Source organism: Mustela lutreola, chromosome 8 (assembly GCF_030435805.1).
Source record: "Mustela lutreola isolate mMusLut2 chromosome 8, mMusLut2.pri, whole genome shotgun sequence".
NCBI lineage: Eukaryota > Metazoa > Chordata > Mammalia > Carnivora > Mustelidae > Mustela > Mustela lutreola.
This window is the reverse complement of record NC_081297.1, coordinates 15212488-15233571: the sequence shown is the minus strand read 5'-3', so window position 1 is coordinate 15233571 and position 21084 is coordinate 15212488. Positions and strand designations below refer to the sequence as shown.

Genomic DNA, 21084 nt, shown 5'->3' with positions numbered 1-21084 from the left:
CGGGGCTGGATTATGACCTGAGCCAAAGGCAGAGGCCTTAACCCATTAAGCCACCCAGGTGCCCCATGATGCCCTAACATTTTAGTAGAGCACAGACAGTATACACTGTTCATTAATATCCACGATTTTGCACTCACCGATTCACATTCTGGCAAAGTCAATACTTAGTCATTGGCTGTGGAACGAAAAGAGGCTAACTGCCTCAGAGGTCCCCACCCCTCACCCTTGTTACACTTCCAGCAAATAATCAGTTATAGACTACAAACCCAATCCAAGACAAAATTCCAAATGTACAGTAAGTCTTTACCTTAACATCTCAGAAAAATCAGTCATTCCAAAATTAAATTCTTTAGCATTCAGTTTTGCCTTATGAAATCCACAAAAACTGCTAATCTTTCAGTGCAGCAATGTCTGAACCTCTTCTCTCAATAAATGTTCTTACCATAGTTACCTTGATAATCATTGATCATTTATCTCCTAACAGCAGGATGAGACGTTTTCAGGCAATGTTGTGAATCAAGACATGATATACATGTATACACAGTATTATATCTGTAATCTCTCCTTGGCTATAAAACCTGGTGCTACCATAAATCATGTTTTGGACGGTATCATCACTATCGAAAGAAGATGTCTTCCTAAAGTCCACTCTACAACATCGAAATAACAATTTTGAAAAATGCTTTCAATTACACACCTACTCCACGTTTGTCCGTCAATACCGGTTGTTTCGTTCATGTAAGTACAGTCAAAAAGACCCAAGTTATTCCTAGCCTGTGCGTAAGAGGAGTCCGTTCTTTGGAGGTTCCTCGAACAGCTCAATGGTTTTAACTTCCCAGACACAGGCTTGGCCTTGCTGGGTCAAAAGAACTACTTTGGACTCTGCGGGTCCTATTGGTAGGTTATGGCTCATCAAAAGTTTAGCTACACTGTAAGGTTAGAAACTTTCACAAACGTCATCCACTCTCCCTACTTAGCCTTGCCATGCTCCTCCATCTCTTTAAGAGCTAGGTATTTTGTTTTAATAGGGAAAACGAGCTCTAAATGAAAATGGCCTGGCAGGTAGTGCTGTATCTGCCAACTGTGAGCTTGAGAAGACATGGAAATCCTCCTATCTGTATCCTTATCTGTGAAAAGGGCAAATGATAATTATCTAAGTTGTAGGATTGTTGTAAATACAAGCCTTAATTGCTACACTTTACCATGGCATAAGTCTACCTGCGGAGTTATTTCTTAATAACACAAGCCTGTATCAAGTCATAGATGTGTACAATCAACCTTTATTTGTAAAGCACCTGGCCTTTTTTTTTTTTTTTTTTACATCATATTCTTGAAGATTGGGGAATAAAACCATAAGATTGGCTTATTTTAATAAACTTTATTCTATGCTTTTATTCAGTAAAAAAGAACACTCTGAAATGTATAAATAATGGCCTCAGCTGTACTACGGGTACTTTCATTTTTTAAATGCAAAAAGCAGGGTTCAAAAGAAGACAAAAATTTTAGAGAATTGCAGTTGCCTATTTGCCGGTCTATTTCCCCATAACGTTGAACTCCTTGAGGACAGATGAAGTTTCTGTCATTTCGGTACCCCTATCGCCTGCACTCTCTCTCCCCGCCTCTGCGCGCACGTTGAACCACTAATTACACCACGGATTTCTGTTGTAAGTCCGCTTTCTCGTGACCACAGAGGAGTAGATCTGGCTATAGGACCAAGGAGAGGTCTTCCCAACCCACATCAGGTACCAATCCTGTCCATATGCCAGGGTCCCCTAGGCTAGCGAATATGTTCCACATTACTAAATACCAAACAATTTCACACAGCTAGGTACACCCACGAGTGGGACTCCTACCCAGACAGGAGCAAGACTGACAATCTATGCCACGATATACCTATAAGGTTTTCAGAGGACAGAGTCCAAAAGTCGAGAGACAAGGCTAATTTAGCTTCCGTCTCACAATAGTCCAGCCGGCGGTTCGACTCGTTACTGGAAAGATGCACAAGGTGGGCACTTCCTTCGAGGCCAGGTAGCAAAGAGCCGCGGACGACGACGTGCCAGGTCATGCCCAAGAGAAACAGCGGCGGACCCGGGAGCCCCCAGACCGGGAGCCTGCTCCTCCGAGTCATCTCGCTGCCTAAACACGCAGGCGACTGCAGGGCTGGGCGCCGTGGCAGTGCTCGTTACCCGCCGGTCTCCCGAAGCTCCATGTTTACGGTGACCGCTGGAGCTCCGGGCTCCCCGCAGCGGCAGGCCAGGCTTCGGGAGACGCGGCTCGCCCAGACAGAGGGTCCCGCCGGGCCGCTCCCGGTCCCGGAGCCGGCAGGGGCGAGGAGGGTGGCGCTCGCGCGAGCTGGGCGAGGGCGGGGCGCCCGAGGTCCCGCGCGGCCGTCGCGGGAGCGTGCCGCCGGCGCCGGCCCGGGGAGGGGCCGAAGCTCTTCCTGTGCCAAGTTTCCGGCTCCGGGTCCCGGGAGGCGGACCGCCGGGCCACAGGCGGAGCCAGCGCTCCGCCGCGGCTTTCAGACTCGCACCATGGCCTCATGCCGGTGGCCCTGGCGCCGCTGCGGCTCCTGGAGGCCGACGGCCCGGAGCCCCGGCCCCGGCTCCCCGGACCGCGTCGGGCCGCCCGGGCCACCCTCGACTGCAGACGCCAGCGCTCAGGTGAGGCCCCGAGGCGCGGGCGGCGGCAGGGCGCAGAGGTCACGGCGCCAATGACAGCGGCGCGGCGGAATGAATGGGAGCTAGCGGCACGTGCGTCGGGGCTGGGGGCCGCGGGGCTGCGCTGCTGGGGGACCCCGGGCTGGCTGGGCGCCGGGACCCGAGCCCCGCGGGGGGACGTGGAGCGGTGGGCGTCGGGCGTCCGCCAGGAGCTGGGGCGCCCCGCGCGGGACTGCAGAGCGCGGTCCTGGGGGACCCGGGCGCCTCGGGGCTTGGGGAGGGAGCGGTGGGGAGCCAGGCCTCGGGGGAAGTGCCGGGGGTGGGGGGCAGGCAGGTAGTCTCCTGGGGTCGGGAGCCGGAGAAGCCCGGAGACCCGACTGCAGCTGTTGCCATTCGGATTTCCGCCAGGGCTTCGGGAGGAGGGTGCTAGGATTTTAGAGCCAAAGGTGCCCCGAGGGCTCAGAGATCCAGGCGGGTTGGAAGAGGCGGTTTGTGGAGAGTGTAGGGCTGATGCTCTGGGCAGCGGGTTTCTGTCGCACCGAGTTGCTTCCCCGAGAGCCCCTACCTGGACGGGGCGGAAGGGCATTGGAAGGAGAAACGGCCTGAGGATTTCACAAGTAGAGAAACCTTGAGCTTTGGTTTAATGTGACTTCTTGAGTAGAGTCGGAAATTCCAGCACTAACCATGGCTCCTTGACTCTCTCCGCTGCTGCTCTTGGGCCCGAGCTCATTTTTCTCCGTTTCCGCCCAGTTTACGCTGTGTTGAGTGACATGTTCTGTGGCCCCATGAGTCAGTCTTTCCTGCACTTTGTAGTGATTGACTCTCAACGTGCCATAGGGTAGGCGCATTCCGTTTAGAGTAATTGAGCAAAATCCGTAAAGACTGGAGACTTCTCCAGTCACGCGGTAATTACGGTAATTGCGTCCACAAGGCTGGTTTTTTAAAAAAGGTTTAATGAATTTGGGGCTTTGGGACATTTCATATTCCCACGTATTCCCCAAACACCGAATACATATCACAACTTATCCAGAACGGGCACTTGGAGAGAATAGGGCTTTGCTGGGATCCGTTTCAGTACTGTCCTAACCAGACATTAAATGTTTCTAGCATCACAGACGAAGGCATTATTTAGAGAGATGTTTGCACGCTCCATCTAATAGCACTGGATACTTCTTTGACACTCCTTTTAAAAAAAAAATTTTTTTTTTTAATTTAAATTCCAGTATAGGAACACCTGGGTGCCTCAGTCAATTACGCATCTATCTGCCTTCTGCTCAGGTGGTCCTGGGGTCCAGCCCCTCATCAGATTTCCTACTCAGCAGGGATATTAGATATTAGTTAGCCTTCTGGAGTCTGCCTCAGGCACGTGTCCTTGGTTAGTTCAAGTCTCTTAGGACCTCATAGTCCTTAGGGACAAAGAGCAACAATAATAAAAGCCATATCTGCCCTCAGACACAGCTCTGCTTCCTGATATATGTACACTCTCCCAACCTCACCGTTGGGAGCGTTAACAAGCCCTATAATAGGACAAAAACCAGTGTGTGTCTGTTACTGCTAAATCACTTGTCCGTACGTTTTTGATTCTTACGCAGCAGCATTTTTTTCCCTCAAGTAAATTCATAGGAGGCAAGGTTGGCTTTCAGGAGAGAGTACATGATGGGAAAGAAGGGAACAGTATTGGAACAGTAACAGTACACCAGTACACCAGTTGTCCACTGCTCCTCTGAGTGCCTCTAGCCTTATTTTAGAAAACACCACTCCCTCTTAAAGCAGAAAATAAGGGTAGATATTAAATACTGTAGCTACTGCAGATCTGTAGCCACTGTATTAAATGTATACAGCATGCTGGGTTCTGAGCTGAGAGCTTTTACAATCTCAATTAATCGCAGTTTCCCTCCCAGAGTAGACATTAACCAGAAAGATGTCACAAGGTAACACGGCCAGGAAATGTTGGAATGGAAACAAGATCCATCTTCCAAAGACCATGCTTTGAACAACTGTTACACTGCCTAGTGGTTAAGAACACTCTGTATTAACTGCGTAATTTTGTTTTAATTTAAATTCTGTTTAGTTCACATACACTGTATTATTAGTTTCAGGGGTAGAATTTAGTGGTTCATCAGTTGCATAGAACACCCAGTGCTCATCACATCAAGTGCCTCCTTAATGCCCATCACCCAGTTACCCCGTCTCTCCAGTCTCTCCAGCAATCCTCAGTTTGGTTTCCTGTAGTTGAGAATCTCTTAGGTTTGCCTCTCTGTTTTTATCTTCTTTTATTTTTCTTTCCCTATGTTCATCTGTTTTGGTTCTTAAATTCCACATATGAGTGAAAACATACAATATTTGTCTTTCTTGGACTGACTTATTTCACTTAATACATTCTAGTCCATCCACATTGACGTAAATGGCAAGATTTCATTTTTGATGGCTGAGTAATATTCGTGTGTGTGTGTGTATTCTGTTTAAGTGTCCATCTATCAGTGACATCTGGGTGCATCTTATTTATTTATTTGTTTGTTTATTTATTTTATTAACATATAATGTATTATTTGCTTCAGGGGTACAGGTCTGTGAATCATCAGTCTTACACACTTCACAGCACTCACCGTAGCATATACCCTCCCCAGTGTCCATAACTCCACTACCCTATCCCTCCCCCCATGACCCCCAGGAGCCCTCAGTTTATTTCCTGAGATTAAGAGTCTCTTGTGATTTGTCTCCCTCCCTGGTCCCATCTCATTTTTTCCCTCCCTTTCCTCCACAAACCTCCCACCCTCCCTCTCAAATTCTTCATATCAGAAAAGTCATATGATAATTGTCTTTCTCTGACTGACTTATTTCCCTTAGGATAATACCCTCTAGTTCCATCCACGTCATAGCAGATGGCAAGATTCAGATTTTTTTTTTAATGGCTGCATAGTATTCCATTGTGTATATATACCACATCTTCTTTATCCATTCATCTGTTGAGTGACATCTGGGCTTTTTCCATTGTTTGGCTATTGTGGACATTGCTGCTATAAGCTTTCGGGTGCACCTGCCCCTTCGGATCCCTACATTTTTGTCTTTAGGGTAAATTCCCAGTAGTGTGTGTGATTGCTGGGTCATAGGGCAGCTCTGTTTTCAACTTTTTCAGGAACTTCCATACTGTTTTCCAGAGTGGCTGCACCAGCTTGCATTCCCACCAACAGTGTAGGAGGGTTTCCCTTTCTCCGCATCCTCGCCAGCATCTGTCGTTTCCTGACTTGTTAATTTTAGCCATTCTGACTGGTGTGAGGTGGTATCTCATTGTGGTTTTGATTTGTATTGCTCTGGACATCTGGGGACATCTTTACCCATTCATCTGTCTGTGGACATTGCTGCTATAAACATTGGAGTGCATGTGCCCCTTCAAATCACTATTTTCTTTTAAGATTTTATTTGTTTATTTGACAGACAAAGATCACAAGTAGGCAGAGAGGTAGGCGGGGGTAGGGATGGTGGGGGGAGCAGGCTCCCCGCTGAGCAGAGAGCCTCCATCCCAGGCCCCTGAGATCATGACCTGAGCTGAAAGCAGAGGCTTAACCCACTGAGCCACCCAGGCGCCCCAAATCACTATTTTTGTATCCTTTGGATAAATGCCTAGTAGTGCAATTGCTGGGTAGAAGTACCCGAGCTGTGTAATTTTAACTCTTCACCCCAAGTCAGAGGTTAGGTCTCAAACTAAGTATTACAATGGATTACTGAATTCATGTGAACTAATGAAGGAAGGTGAAAGAAGCCCGTTAAATGGTAAAATCAAAAGAGAGGATTAAAACTTGGCTTTCTTGGGACATTATAAATGTTCTTATTGGTTTACTGAATATATAATGCTCTGGGGGAAATCCTGGAACCCAGCCGGTCTTGCTTGGCCACTGCCTGCCTGGCAAAGTCCATCTTTACTGTCACTGTAATATGTCTAAAGCAGTATGTGTTCACTAGAGAAAATCAGAAAATAGAAGCCAAAAAAGGAATAAAAAAAACCTCCCACAATCCTATTTATTCAAAATTAACTATTTTAATACCCTAGTTTATATGTTTTTAAACCCTGGTCTCTGTGTATCTTACTTATGCATGCGTATATATATATAAATTCTTAGTGGGATCACAGAATATGTATGGTTTTGTGTATGTTTTTTTATATTTATTTACTTAGAGCACCCACGCCAGCCTGAGCAAGGGGAGGGAGAGGGGGAGAGGGAGAGAAAGAATCAAAAGTAGACTCTGGGGGGGGGGGAGTAGACTCTGAGCTGAGCACAGAGCCCAATGCAGGCAGGACTTTATCCCTACACAGAGATCATGACCTTGATGAGGTTTTGGAAAATAAGTGAAGTTCAGTGGGGTGCCAGTGACCAAGAAAGAATTCTTGAAACATCTTTGGTGCAAAATGGTGGCTTATTAAAGCACGGGGATGGACCCTTGGGCAGAAAGAGCCGCTGCCCTGTGTGAGTGGTGGCTGGTTCTGTACTGTGGGGTTGGGGGAGGCAAGGAGAAAGGGAGGGTTTGAAAGAACTTTGATAGGCTAAAGAGGGCCTGAGGAATACCTGAGACCTTGCCACTGTCAAGTTAAGGTTTTTCCTTTTAATAAGGCATTAACAATAATGGAAGCTTCCTGGAGGAATGTCACACTCCAGCTGTCACACAGTGCCTATCAGTGAGCTTTAGGTTTAGAAGAAATTTACTTTATTTACATTTCCCTGTGCCTCAACCTCCCTCGATTTTAGGGAGAGGAGGAGGATGTTAGGGCCTCAGGAACGGAGGTCTTTGAAGTTAGGCCATTGGTAAGAAAGCCTCTTCCTTGTGAATCGCTAGGACATTTGTGAACTGAGGGAGACTGAGGTCTTGCAGGCTTGTGATCTCTACAAGTTAACCATTTATTTTTCCTTCAGGCAGCCAGGAGCGCCTGAGGAATGTCACATATACCCCATGGGGGATGTTTTGTGGGGTGTCAGCTTCTGCTCTGTCCTCAGCTTGCCTTCTGTTCCCTCATCAACCTGAGCTATAATCAAGAGTCGAGGCTCTACCGACTGAGCCACCCAGGCGCCCCTTGCTTTTTCCTTTTGATATATTGTCAACATATCTGTATATCAGTTTTTCAGACATGACTTTGCTGAGTTTCAAGTTCCCCAGCTGTATAAAGACAAGTAGTTGTGAGGGTCAAATAGTGTAAAAGCACATTGTAAGATTTTAAAGTACCCTCTACTTCCAAGGTCGGGCCCAAACTCATGACCCCGAGATCTAGAGTCTCATGTTTCACTAACTGAGCCAATAAATAAGTAATTTTTTGAAATGACTGTGTGCCTGCATTCTTTAAGACTGGAAGTCTGGGGGCACCTGGGTGGCTCGGATGGTTAAGCGTCTGGCTTCATGATCCCAGGGTCCTAAGATCAAGCCCCACATCATGTTCCCTGCTCAGTAGGGAGCCTGCTTCTCCTCCCACTGCCTGCCTCTCTGCCTACTTGTGCTCTCTCTCTCAAATAAATAAATTCTTAAAAAAAAAAAAAAAAAAAAAAAAAACAGGCCGTCTCTGTGTTTGGTCCGCAGTGCCTATCCCATTTCCTGGCCCATAGTAGCACTCAGTAATCACTGGAACTAATATTTGTCACCCATCTCTGAATCTTTTAGTAGTCTTCTGTTCTTATCTCGAATATTCTCAAAACGTGCTGCTAAACTTGCTTGTTTTTGAATGTTACTGATCAAAAAGTAGCATTTCCAAGTCTGTTTGGGAACAATAACAAAATAGGTCGTGTTGGGGCACCTGGGTGGCTCAGTGGGTTAAAGCCTCTGCCTTCGGCTCAGGTCATGATCTCAGGGTCCTGGGATTGAGCCCTGCATCACATCGGGCTCTCTGCTCAGCAGGGGGCCTGCTTCCTCCTGTCTCTCTGCCTGCCTCTCTGCCTACTTGTGATCTGTCTCTGCCAAAGAAATAAATAAATAAAATCTTTAAAAAAAAAATAGGTCGGTCGTGGCCCTCTGGAAAAAAAAAAAAAAAAAATAGGTCGTGTTTATGTATAAATGTAAATTCATTCTTCATTGAAATCTTCCTTTTCACCATCTGGTCTGATGCTTGGGGGAACTGGATTACTCTTTGTTTCCAACTGGTTTAAGAATGTAAAAGAATGTAAATAGCTTTAATATTCTCTCTCCAGTCTTCCTTAAGGAGAAGGAGATTGTTTGAAAACTACCTTTTCAAGTCTGAAAAGCTAGATAGGAATATGGAAACTGCTTTGGAGAAAAGATAGATGACAGATGTGTTTTTTTCTTTATATTTTCTGTAATGACAAATACTGCTTTTATAGTAAGGAAACTTTTTATTACCTTTCTAGAGTTTGCAACCCACCTACAAAGGGACAACTAAAAGATAAAGATTATGAAAAAGATAAAGATTATATTTATTATGAATTTATTATGAGTTCATGTTATATGTAAATAATTTTATTATGAATTCTGTGAATTATAAATGTGTTTATTATTTCTGGCATTGTAAACACATTATTCATGAACATTCTTACAAGTTTCTTAATGCTTTTATTTTACAGATGCCCTATTTTAATCTTGTGAAGAGTTTAACATCTGCTTTTCCAAATAGGTATCGTATGTCACGGTACGTTTATGATCTGTGTTACAACTGCTAAAATTATTAGCTATATTGCCAGTAAATTTCTGTTCTGAATCGTGGTGGGTTAGTCCAGCAAATTGAGTATTTAGGTTAACTAAGTGACACAGTGTCTGCTCTGTGTGCGCTCTGCCTTTTCAAAAAATGGAAATGGAATAAAATTTAATCCCAGAACACAGTAAGCCAGGTTCGTCTTTGATTTTGTAGGTTCTCAAGGTGTCCTGAGTATAAAAATAAACTATTCCTGTGTTGTTGAGCAAGAAGAGAATTCCGTGTGTTTTTCTAAATCATAAGGACCATTTTGGATTCGTGCTCAATTTCCAGCAAGTAGATGTGTATATAATTCTCACTTGAAACGAAATTATCTCATTTAATAAAACTCACCTAACGTGGCGTGCATTTGGGTTTGACCCAGGTTCCATCACTCGACGTCCGCCTCGTGCTGTCATAGCAGAACGCAGAGTGGGGAGCAGTACAGCGACCCCTTCAAACTCGGCTGGAGAGACTTGACCGGTCTGTACGAGGACATTAGGAAGGTAAGCCCGCTCGGTTTGACTGTGCTCCAAGTCATGCTGGTTTCCGAGACCGGGGAACAGACGAGGCAGGCGTTCAGACCGGTGCAGTGCCGTCGCGAACTGGGTTCACGGGCGTGCAGGGTCCCATGTTACTGAGCAGCAGGGGGGTCGGACGTGTGTGGAGGGCGCAGGGCGCTTCACCACCCACACCGAGGTTACTGCAGAGGCGGGGAACTGAGAAAATAGACACGCAGCCCTGCTTAGCCTCTCCTGTCCCTTCCCCTGTCCGGGCGTGTTGAGGCGCTGAAGGTCGGTTCCAGGCTGCCCCAAATTGGGCTTTCTCCGTTAACCGCATTTCCCCCCCAAACTTTCGGTGGCTTCTCCCCTGCTGCCCAGACGTGTTCAGTTGCCCCTCATCAGCTTCCTTCCCCTCTCAAGGTTGTCCGTGTTGCCCCGCAAACCCGCACTCCGCTCTCCTGCTCTCCTGGCAACGCCACTTTGTGCCTGAGTGACCCCGGGCAAGGCCTCGAGGAGCCGCTCCCCGGGCGCTTGCTGTGTCTACCAGGCGGCTTGCGCCCGTCTGCGCAGGCTGTTCCCTCCGATCCAGGAGTCCCTTCGCCACCAGCTCGGTCCCATGCCCTCTGCCTCTTCGCTGCCTTAGGAAGGACTCTGGCGCTTGCCCGATTGCTCTCCTTCTCCTGCGGGCTCTCCCTCTCCGTGTCTCCCACATCTGTTGTCACTTCTCCCCTTTGTTCGAGTTCAGCCTTCCAGGGACCATCTCTTGACCCCGCGTGCCCCTTCCATTCCAGTATTCTCCGCCTTCTCATGCCTCCTCCGCTCTGGTCGCCGTGCCTGCCTCCCCGGCCTCTCCCCGGAAACTCCCTTTGCCCGCCTGTAGCTTCCAGAGCTCTTTCTGCTAAAGCCGGCAGACCCTGCAGTTTGATCTCCCTTGGCGCTATTGACCGCCCCCCACCACCTGGAACGCTTCCCTTGGCTTCTGCCCCTTTCTCGTTATCCTGACTCTTAGGCCATCCTTCAGTCCGCTTCCTGGTTTCCTCTCTGTCCCCTCCTCACTCTCTTTGATTTTGCCCTTCCTTTGGGTCCTTTCTGTTTCCTCTTGTCTCTGTGTCCTCAGTTTACCCACTTCCACACTTAGGATCCCCACATAATACGTCTGCTCCAGATTGAATTGTCTCTCTTAAAACTCTGCATCTAACTGTCGGGGCAAGTCCGTGGAGGGCCTGTGACTGTCTCCCCGTGACATACCTGAAACACTGGTTTCCTCCCCTAATCCTTTTTCGAGTTTTTCCTGCTTGTGGAAGGCACCACCCAGGAACCTGGGCGGGATCCTGGAATTGTCCTCTCTTACAGCCTCCTGGCCAGTCTCTTGCTGTCAGTTCCCCAGTATCTGTCCGTCCACGCCCCTTTCTTTGACCCTGCCAGAGTCCCTCTCCCACCTGCCTCTCCTGCACTAGCCGCACCCCCTTTGTGCTCCCGGAGGGGAGACACAGTCACTGCAGGGCCAGCACCTGTCCCACTGTGTAGTGTGCCTACTGTGTTCCTTCTCCCCAACCAGATGGAGCTCCTTGGAGGCAGGGACTATCTTATTTTTCTTTGTAACCTCTGCACTTACTACCATGCTCGGCACTGAAGTCAGTACTTTGGAGACTTAAAGATTGGCCCGGCTGCCCCAGGTTCACCTGAGTCTGGCCGAGGGTCCTCTGGGGCTGTTCTTAGCTCCCGTTGCTGCAGGGAATTGAGCTATGATTCATTCTAGCAGGTCCTTAAGAAGCACATACAGCAAACACACGTCCATCACTTAGAAGGTCACCTTCTCCTTCATGAATCAGAGTCCTACTTACTTAGTTCTATGTCAAAGCTTCTATCCTCCGTTAAATATTTGGTTTTCTAGCCCACACTGATTTCCCCCCTCTCCGAACCTTTACTGCACTTATTTTAATTTACTGCATTTAGGGGCGCCTAGGTGGCTCAGTCAGTTAAGTGTCTGCCATTAGCTTAGGTTGTGATCCCAGGATCCTGGGATCGAACCCCACCTCAGGCTCCTTGCTCATCAGAAAGCCTGCTTCTCTCTCTCTCTCTCTCTGCTTGTGCTCTCTCTCTCATTCTGTCTGGTATCAATAAATACTGTGTCTTTAAAAGAAATGTATTGCATTTAATTTAATTATGCCATTGTTCAAGTTACGACTCAGAACATTTATGTTTTTTTTTAAATGTTTCTTCCCAACTCACTTCTAAGTTCTTGACAATCGGCAAACTCTCTTCAACTTCCTCTGTGAACCTTGGACACATCCGGCTGGCGCCATCTTTTCTTCCGGTCCCCAATACACAGCTTTGCCTCCATCCCCCAGTCATGCCCTTAACTGCCGCCTCATTGGCTCCCACGCTCCTCATCTTTGTCTCTCTCCTCCATCTTCCAAGCCACTACCAGCCCCTGTTCCTTTTTTGTCCCTGAGCCACCTAGTGCTTTCCTTTTCCTCCCTGGAATCTTTCGGAGTCTTTGGGGTCACCCTAGGCCTTTGGGCGCTCGGGCAGGCCAGGCATCACCTGCAGCCCGGCTATAGGGCAGCCAGGCCAGGTTTATGGCCTTAAATGTTGGAACCTTTTCCAATGGACTGTTGAATTTCTCAAGTGAAATGAGTATAAGCCAGCACGCTGAGATCAAATCAGTTTTGTAGAAGAAATCCTGTTGCCTTTTTTCTATCATACTGCCATGTTGACACAGAAACTTGATTTCAGGAACTACTCATATCTACAACAGAACTTAAGGAAATGTCTGAATACTACTTTGATGGAAAAGGAAAAGCCTTTCGACCAATTATCGTGGTGCTAATGGCCCGGGCGTGTAATATTCATCATAATAATTCCCGGTGAGTTATTTACTTTCACTCCTCTGTCATTTTCATATTTGGCAAATCTTCCTTCCCAAGCTTGCCGTTTAGTTGCGGATGAAGAGGTAGCATTTATCTTAGAATTCACTTTGGTGAGTAGTTTCTGGTTTGGAGTCCCCAAAGTCGCCTGGTCGGGGCATCTTCCCTTTCCACACTTTTTAATGTCCTAGAAGAACAACCTCAGTGCAAGTAAATGTGTTGAAAGAATTAAAAGCCAAAGTTAGTTTCCTCACCCTGAAGTAAAGAACACAGGGTGCGGTGTGTACAGAGGCCTAATCAGGCCGTTAGTCCAAAGGTTAATCCTTATGAAGTCCTGAGCCACATGCCCACGCCCTAAGGGTCTGCCTTCCTGCGGCCTTCCGAAGTTTGCCAAAGAAAACTCTTTGCAGAAGAAGGCATTTTGACTTTTAGTCCTCAGCTGTGTTTTGAATATGTATAAAATTTTTGAATATTAAAACAACTGTATTCAAGGAAATCTTAAAAAAAAGATTGACCCTTGACCTTATGCAGCCGTCTCTGCCACTCCCTCTTCCCCTCTCGTATTCAGTCCTTCTCTGGGTACCTGTGATTCTGTGTCTGCTTTCCCGACTCACCCCTGTTTTCTCTCTTGATCGCGTTGCTAGACTGAATTCATAGTCGTTGGTTTCACATGGTGTGATCTCCTGACGGAAATTCCAGTGCAGCATAACGTACTCGAACGTCTCCCTAATGTGGAATGTTCGTGTTGTGTTCCTTCTTCTCAGGGGAGCACACTTTAAGGAGGGCCTCAGGGAGTGTCAGAGGTGGCCTGTGAGCCCCTCTCCCCTCAGCTTTCGTTCCCTGCTGCTGTGACTCCAGCTCCAGCCCTCACCACCACCTCAGGGTGCCTCCCCACAACACCTCCACCCCCTCCACTCCCCACCCCGCCCAGACTCCCAGTGCTCCTACACAGCTGGAACAGGCAGTGAGCTCTCCGGACCACGAGCACTGCACCTGGGAGGCAGAACCGCAGAAATGAACCAAACTGGAAATAGCTCTCACACCAGCTAGAGCAGGGGTCTCAGCCTTGACGTTTTAGGCCAGATGATTCTTGGTGCGAGGGCCGGGCTGTGTACCCTCAATGTTCTGCGGAGCCTCTGGCCTCTGCCCAGGGCACGCCGGTAGCACCACACCCGCCCCCCCACCAAGCTGATGACAACCAAAAATGTCTCCAGACATTGCCGGTTGTCCCCTGGGGAGCAAAACCATCCCTGGTTGAGAACCACTGGTCTAGAGACAGTGTGTTTTTATATTTTATTTTCTCAGATTAATGTGTAATACAGTCTGTTACCATCAGAGGTGACACGGGAAGGAAGACCTCCTCCTGCATCACTTTAAATCCTCCCCACTCTTATCCCCATGGTTGCAAATGTTTTCAGTTTGCCTTGCTGAACCCTATCAGCTTGGTTGCAGAAAACATGGGAGGATATAACACAGCAAAGTCATTGCTAGAGGAAAAAGGAAGTTCAGGGGCATCCGGGTGGCTCAGTCATTTGAGCGTTCGACTCCTGATTTCAGCTCAGGTCACAGGTTGCAGGATCGAGCCCCTTGTCAGGCTCTGTGCTCAGGGGGGCGTCGGCTTCTAATTTTCTCTCTCGCTCTGCCCCTCCCCCTGCTCGCTCTCCCCCTCTCTCAAATAAATAATGCTTTAAAAAAAAAAAAGTAAGTTCAAAGGCGCCTGACTGGCTCAGTCAGTAGAGCATGTGACTCTTGATTTTGGGGTTGTGAGTTCAAGCCCCTTGTTGGGGGTAGAATTTACTTGAATAAAAGGAAAAGTAAGTTGACCACTGGTCTCTCTGGGATAATTTAGCCGCGGCCTCATACCCCTATATGGACTGGGAGTGAAGACCGGGTACAGAGGCAGAGCCGTGGCGGGGCACGCATTTGATTGCAGTGGTGTCCTGCGTGTCATTCTCTGAGCCCAGCTTCTTGGGAATACTTGCTTCCTAAGAGCCCTTTTGAATGAGGCTCTGAATTGGTTAAATACCTAGCTGTTACTTCCATGCCTCTTAAAGCAAGAAGGGACGCGGGGACAGGGTGGGGAAGCTTCTGGAGACCTGGGCCGTTTCTGGTTTTGCTTGCTGAGGAAGACTTAGAACAGCATGGACAAAAGGGAGCTAGAGATTCAGGGGTAGGACCTCACCGAGCCTCTGGTTCTGGCCAGTGCCCCCACCCCGGGGACACCAGAACCCATTCCAGTCCTTCATCTGCTTGCGCGCTGCCCCGATGGCAGAATTGAGAGATCCCTGCTCTAAAAAGTTTAGAGGCTTCTGTATGGCTTATCAGGTGTCATCTTCTTGTTTGTGAAATGTCTATTGTGTAGGTCAGTGATAATCCTAGAGGGGATTTTAGAAAACCCAATAGAACAGATACCTACGAAATAGCAAGGGAGGAAACTACCTTTAATTGATTTTCCTTTTTCCCTTACTAAGCTTTTCAGTGGTCCGTTAAATAGTCCTTGCCAGATTACTAGGAATTCTTAACCTGAGGTCCATGACAGTTATGAGGGTGTGTGGCTCTGTTAGAATTGTATGCGGAGTGTTTTGTGTGTTTGCATTTTGGGGCGGAAGGAAATCAGAAGCTCATAATATATTCTCCCAAGGTAATATGGCCCCAAAGCGCTTAAGATTCCATCTTTATATTACTTGTTGCATCCTGATGACACAATATCTGGGCAGGTAAAGGAGGAACACACAAACAAAAAGACTCAAACTTGAAAGGTCCAGAAAACAGCTGTCGTGGTTCTGAGATGCGCCGCCTCGCCCCTCGTGCAGCGAAGGACTACGCCTTGGACCGGGTCTTGTTGGCAGGGAACCTTCAGTTCTTAGCCTCTTGGAGGATCACGTCGGCTACAGCAAATCCTGTCTCCAAAGCCGGCCCACATGCAGACCTGAGAGAGGAGGGGCCGTTCTGGCTCCAGTGCAGACCGTGGGCAGGCCCGCCTCACAGCAGAAACTCCTTCATCTGCTCGCACAGTCCTGTTTCCTTCTCTCCCTCCCCCAGCTTTTGATCCCAAGGCTAATCCCGAGTCAGACACTTGAAACTTCAGAGTCTGCTTCCCAGAGAGTCCAGCATGCTCCAGAGTTCAGCAAACTCACTGTAGGGCAGGACTGTCTTTATCAAAGAATCTAGATCAGAAACGAGCTTTCGAGTCAAGAGCTGTAAGATCGCCATCCTCGCTGAACGCAGTACAGCTGTGGTGTCTGATCCTTGTCAGACAATCCAGACCCCCTGCTCGGCAGCCACATCCGAGGGACCCGCTCTTGCCCTCAGTCTTGACCCCAGCCGTTCCTGTGTGGAAGTCGTCCGGCCCTGGAAGTGGCTGTCACTGCCAGTGATTGGGGTGACAGGATTTCTCGCGTCGTATTGGTCTTGATTGTGCTGGTAGCCAAGCCGCACTGGATCCCACTGGTGCAGTTGACAAAGCCAGACGTTTGCTCAGAGGGCACAGCTTCTAAGATGCCATTTTCCCATTAGTGACTATATCAAGGGTCCAAGTGTGATGAAAGTCCTCCATGCAGAGAAGGTGACTTTATGATTCTAATATGGACAAAGGAAATTTCAGAACCCTACCTTGGGAAAACTATCACAAAATAGCCATTATAGCACCATCTCACTTAAATGATTCCTAAGATCCGGCCATTCACGAATCTAGAACCATTCCTGGTTTCTGTGTGTTCCGAACCACTGAGCCAGCCACTACCGTAGTGATTTATGGGATAGGCAGGAAACCTGGTGCCAAAAGAAACGTCTTGGCTTTCACCCTGGAGATGGCCCTTTTGATGTATCTGTATTCATTACTGAAGTGGATCTTGAGGGCACCAGGGGACATGCATCAGGCTCCCCTCGGCCAGCTGGGCTCCTTCTGTGGCCTGTGCAGTTGGAGGGAAATGGAGGGAGAACAAGAGGCTGAGGGGCAGCCCTGAGCCCTCGACTGCGGTCCTGCCGCTCTCGCTGCCCTCCAGACCTGGAGGTTCTAGCGTCCTATCCCCGCGGCCTGGGCCCTGCAAAGGGAATGGTTGCCACCTCCAGGCTGTCACGCTGCCACATGCCCAGTGGAGGGAACTGGGGCCCTCCTAGTTGAGGGGCCGTGCTCCCCGTGCTGGGGATGCAGAAAAAGCCCCATTCGGTGAGGAGCCTCTGTAGCCACCAGCGAGCAGAGCCCTATAGCCATGGTCACCAACGGAGAGTGCTGTGCGACTCCAAGCCAGGCAGGCGTGTGGGATCAACAGGGCTGTGTCTGCTGCCGGCCCCCCCGTAAGCATCTTAGAGCCTAGGGAGACCAAAGCCATTGCTTTTCGAGTGATTCGGGTCTGTCCATGCACACGATGACACTTAGACTATGAGCAAGGGTCTCTCGGGCATCCAGAGATCCAGGGCTAAGCCCCGCACCAGAGATGCGTGCCCCTGGGACAGAAGTTAGGTTTCCTGTCCTCCAGTCTGACCACACAGGTTACGTGAGGAGAAGCAACAGCGGCTTGTGTGTGGGCCCAGTGAGCTCGCAGGGGACTCGTTTGGAGTGCCAAGCCGCTCTGTGGAGAGCACCGGTAAGGAGATTCAGGGCTCTGCAGAAACCTGGCAGTGGTCAGTCAGCATGGACCGTCCGGTTCAGCACATCTGTGAGGGGAAATGGGTGTCACCTGGATGGTGGGAGTGATCAAAAGGACCCTGACAGGAGCTGCAGGAAGAGAAGCTTTCCCCTAAGAAGAGCGGGGAGGCAGAGGACATTCAGATGAGCTACCTGGTAACTGATAGTGTTTCACCTTCCTTTGGCGAAAGCCCTGCTCTATGCGGAAGACGGGAAGTACCTTGTGAAAGAAGCAGTGGCAGTGACCGAGCGGGGACTCCGGCAGACCTGGGTCTGGATGCTGGTGTGAGTGCTGAGGGGATCAGCTGGATCGGGATTCAGCTTCAGGTCAATTTCGTTTGAATTTGAAGTTGACCTTCATTCAGAAGATTGCAGCCTTAAGGAAGATGGGTGAGAATTCCGAGGGGGATGACGACGAGTATCGAGGAAGAGCATCAAGCAGGGAAGAGAGAGACAGATCCATGTGAAGAAGATCCCGAAATTTCCTTGGCCGACTGTCAGAGCTCAGCCTCATGCAGGGAGACAACCGCCACCCCCTTCCACCTCGGCGCAGCAGACGATGGGCCCTTCGTGAGAATGAGCTTCTTGAAGGTCACGGAAGGATGAAGAGAAAATGCCTACAAAAGCCAAACTAGAACACTCACCATAAGAAGAAGAAAGCTTTGATGCCCCTGATTGTAAAACAACAACAACAAAAACCCACACAAACACACACCTACAGTGAATGATTCCAGAGAATCCTGTGCTGAGGAAAACAGTGATGAAATCACACAAGCCGCCTCATCTGACCAGGAGAGCGAGGACTGTTCTCAGCCATAGGCTTCTAATAGCGTCATTTATAGCAGCCAAGAAGTCAAAACAAAAAAAAGCACAAAACAAAAAGTCCAAAAAATGGTGGAATTTAGTTTTTTCCTTTTTTTTTTTTCTTTTTTTTGGAGGGAGGGACAGAGGGAAAGAAAAAGAATCTCAGGCAGACTCCACTGACTGTGGTGCCTGACACAGGCTTGATCTCATGGCCCCAAGATTCGTGACCCCAGCCAGAATCAAGAGTCAGACCGACTGAGCCACCGGGCGCCTCTGTGGTTTTCTTCTCAGTGCCACCAAACCGTGTGTGATTGGCCGAGGTGAACCTAAAACAGTTGCATCGTTCATGGCAAAACAGGACATCCCGTGGCATGCTTTATGTGTGCAGAGAAGCAAAAGAAAAGGAATAACTCTCATCCATTATGTTGAAAACCAATTGAAATGATTGTGCTGACTTATTTCCCCTAGTGGACTTGTCTATAAAAGTTGAAGCCTAGATTTCTAACTAGATATTTACACAACATGAACATTTTTTTACATGTATCAAGGTGAGAAGATATCTCGGTACATGTAGATTTCTTCTCTGTAGTGTAGTTTACCTACTTTGAGAGGGGGAATACTAAATATTTACTTCCTTTTAGAAAAATATCACTTATGTCTGTGTTTTATAGTTGAGTTTTAGTGTAATTAAATTGGGTTGAAATTAAAATGGATATATAGCTCATCCTTTACCCCTACTTCTTGTATTTTATTATCTATATATATTTTTAACATTTTACTTATTTATTTGTGAGAGAGTGCATGCATAAGCACGGGGAGTGGCAGGTAGAGGGAGAAGCAGACCCCCTAGTGCCCAGGGAGCCCGACTGGGGACTTGGTCCCAGGACCCTGGGATCATGACCTGAGCTGAAGGCTGAAGGTAGATGGCAGATGCTTAACCGACTGGGCCACCCAGGTGTCCCATCCTCTTGTATTTTAAATGATTTCCACTTTCTTCCACATTTTAGAGAAGTATCTGATTTAAAATATGGAAGTAGGACATTTAAATGTATGTTATTTCATGTAAGGAGAGTTTGTATAGAAGATTTAATATTGAAATTTTAGATACTTTAGATACTAGAAGGTTTACTTCTAGTCCTTAGTTTCTCTGCTCTTTCAGAGCCTCTTAAAATACTCTTTCCAGATTAAAAAAGAAATTGGTAGTTGTATTGGGTGCTATATAAGTAAAAAGGCACTTCTCATTTCTGCCCCTTTGGTCTACTAAGAGATAGGTGATAATGTGTCTTCTGAGAAAGCCATCATTTACCCAGAAGACAAAACTTTTTTAAGGCCCCCTAGGACAATGTAGAATTGTTTTAGGGAGTCGAACCTGTACACCAGGCACTTTTCCACACCTAATTTCAGGATTTCGTGCAATCTTTTGTTTTCCCTAAATTGAAAAACCATCCTGAGACATTTTGAAGTGCCTTTTTGAGCTGGGTTGCATGGCCCCAAGTGGTTACCTAGGATTCAGACCTTTGCTTAAGGCCAGTTTTAGAAATTGGTGAATTCAGACTAATCCAGAAATTCAGTAAACAGAAAGATTGTTTTTAAACTACCTGGGAATGTCATCACTTCGTGCTAAATTGCCCAGAAATGATACATCATACTCTTTCCAGAAAGATGGGGTCAGAATAGAATTCTAAAATATCTCTCAAACCGCATATATTCACATCTCGATTTATATTTAAATCGGAATCTAAGCAAAGCATTGAAAATAACCACTTAAGGTCCTAGTTGTTTTCTCCCATGTATGACAATTGTATGTACTCAGGTACATAAAATAAAACCAACTGGGCTGTAAATTCAGAATAGAACTGAGGAATATAATTTTACACTGTGAATCTGTGTGCCACTTACTAACAGTGCATTGTATGAAACTTGGAAACAAAACCACACATACATGTGACTTACCCACATATGCATGTGAAAGTAGGAAGCACGGCCACGCAGATGAGAGCCTTAGCCAGAGACTGGGCCTCAGAAGTGCAATAAAGCTTCATTAATTTGGGCTTTATAATCAACTAAAACTAAGAATCTTCCCAAGGTGAGTTGATAGTAAAAATGAGATTATAAACACTGTGTATTCAGGGTATATTATGCAGTGATTATGCTATTTACAAAACATTCAAGTCTGCAAACGGTCTCATGCCAGTGCCTATGTAGATGTCTTGACCTTCTGAATTTTAGGTTTCGTATAAATATGTTATTCATTGATTTACAAATAAACACAGTAAATGTTTGATTAAGAATTGTTTCAAAAATATGATTATTGGCTCTTACAAATAATTGTTCATAATAATGAGTTTTGTTTAAAAAGAAATGGTATTTGAATATGGTGTTAAATGGTGTTAAATCTACTTGGGTCATCAGAGGTACGTGTCTGAATGTGCTTTTGTTTTTGGAGCAGCCGTGCCCGCCGTCGGTGGCAGTCCACATATTAAGGGACAGCTTGACACAGTTGGGGGCCTCCAAGGCATCAAACAGACTCAGGTTGAGAGACGCATGTTGCAGTGTCGTAGGGCCTGAGACGCTGTTCTCCCTCCCGTTCGTGTGTGTTACCCCGGGGCAGGTTGGCATAAGTGGTTTCTCAGCTCGGGATTGTGGATGGTCTGGAAGGGCTGGAGGGGGAAGGGAGGCGAGGCGGGCTAGCCGCCCTCCTACTCGTCGGCCTGAAAACCCCTGCTGTCATGGCCTGTAATTTCTCTGCATTAACTAGGAAACGAAATTCCATGAGGCCGGGAACCTCTTCTTGACTGTGACACACACAGATGGTTGTTGAGGAAGAATTTATTGAGCAAATCAAAGCACTGGGCCCTGAGTCTTGTAGCTGGCTTTAAGGCAGGAGCCTGTGGGCTCCCAGGCAGACGAGGGTTAGCTGTTGGCATCATTTAGTTCCCTTTCATTTTTAATAAGGGTT

At 47.5% G+C, this 21084-nt stretch overlaps 2 protein-coding genes and 1 pseudogene across 8 annotated transcripts in view; 2 read left to right on the top strand and 1 right to left on the bottom strand.

The window, feature by feature from the left end:
* LOC131838142 (protein adenylyltransferase SelO-like) overlaps positions 1-2420 on the bottom strand; it is a 55451-nt gene extending 53031 nt beyond the window's left edge. For 2 of the 4 annotated variants that reach the window (XM_059183887.1, XM_059183888.1), the window contains exon 1: positions 1894-2420. In XM_059183887.1, the coding sequence (XP_059039870.1) occupies positions 1894-2128 (235 nt within the window). In that variant the 5' untranslated portion in view covers positions 2129-2420. The remainder of the gene's footprint in view (positions 1-1893) is intronic. The other 2 variants (XM_059183890.1, XM_059183889.1) reach the window with 2 other exon arrangements.
* Positions 2421-2480: 60 nt separating this feature from the next.
* Positions 2481-21084, top strand: part of PDSS1 (decaprenyl diphosphate synthase subunit 1) — a 43992-nt gene continuing 25388 nt past the window's right edge. Inside the window, exons 1-4 of one of the 4 annotated variants that reach the window (XM_059183883.1) lie at positions 2481-2660; positions 9215-9279; positions 9707-9827; positions 12564-12694. In XM_059183883.1, coding sequence (XP_059039866.1) covers positions 2532-2660; positions 9215-9279; positions 9707-9827; positions 12564-12694 — 446 coding nt within the window. In that variant the 5' untranslated portion in view covers positions 2481-2531. Of the gene's footprint in view, positions 2661-9214; positions 9280-9706; positions 9828-12561; positions 12695-21084 lie in introns of those variants that run through there. The other 3 variants (XM_059183881.1, XM_059183880.1, XM_059183882.1) reach the window with 3 other exon arrangements.
* On the top strand, positions 15021-20693 carry LOC131839892 (E3 ubiquitin-protein ligase Mdm2-like; annotated as a pseudogene).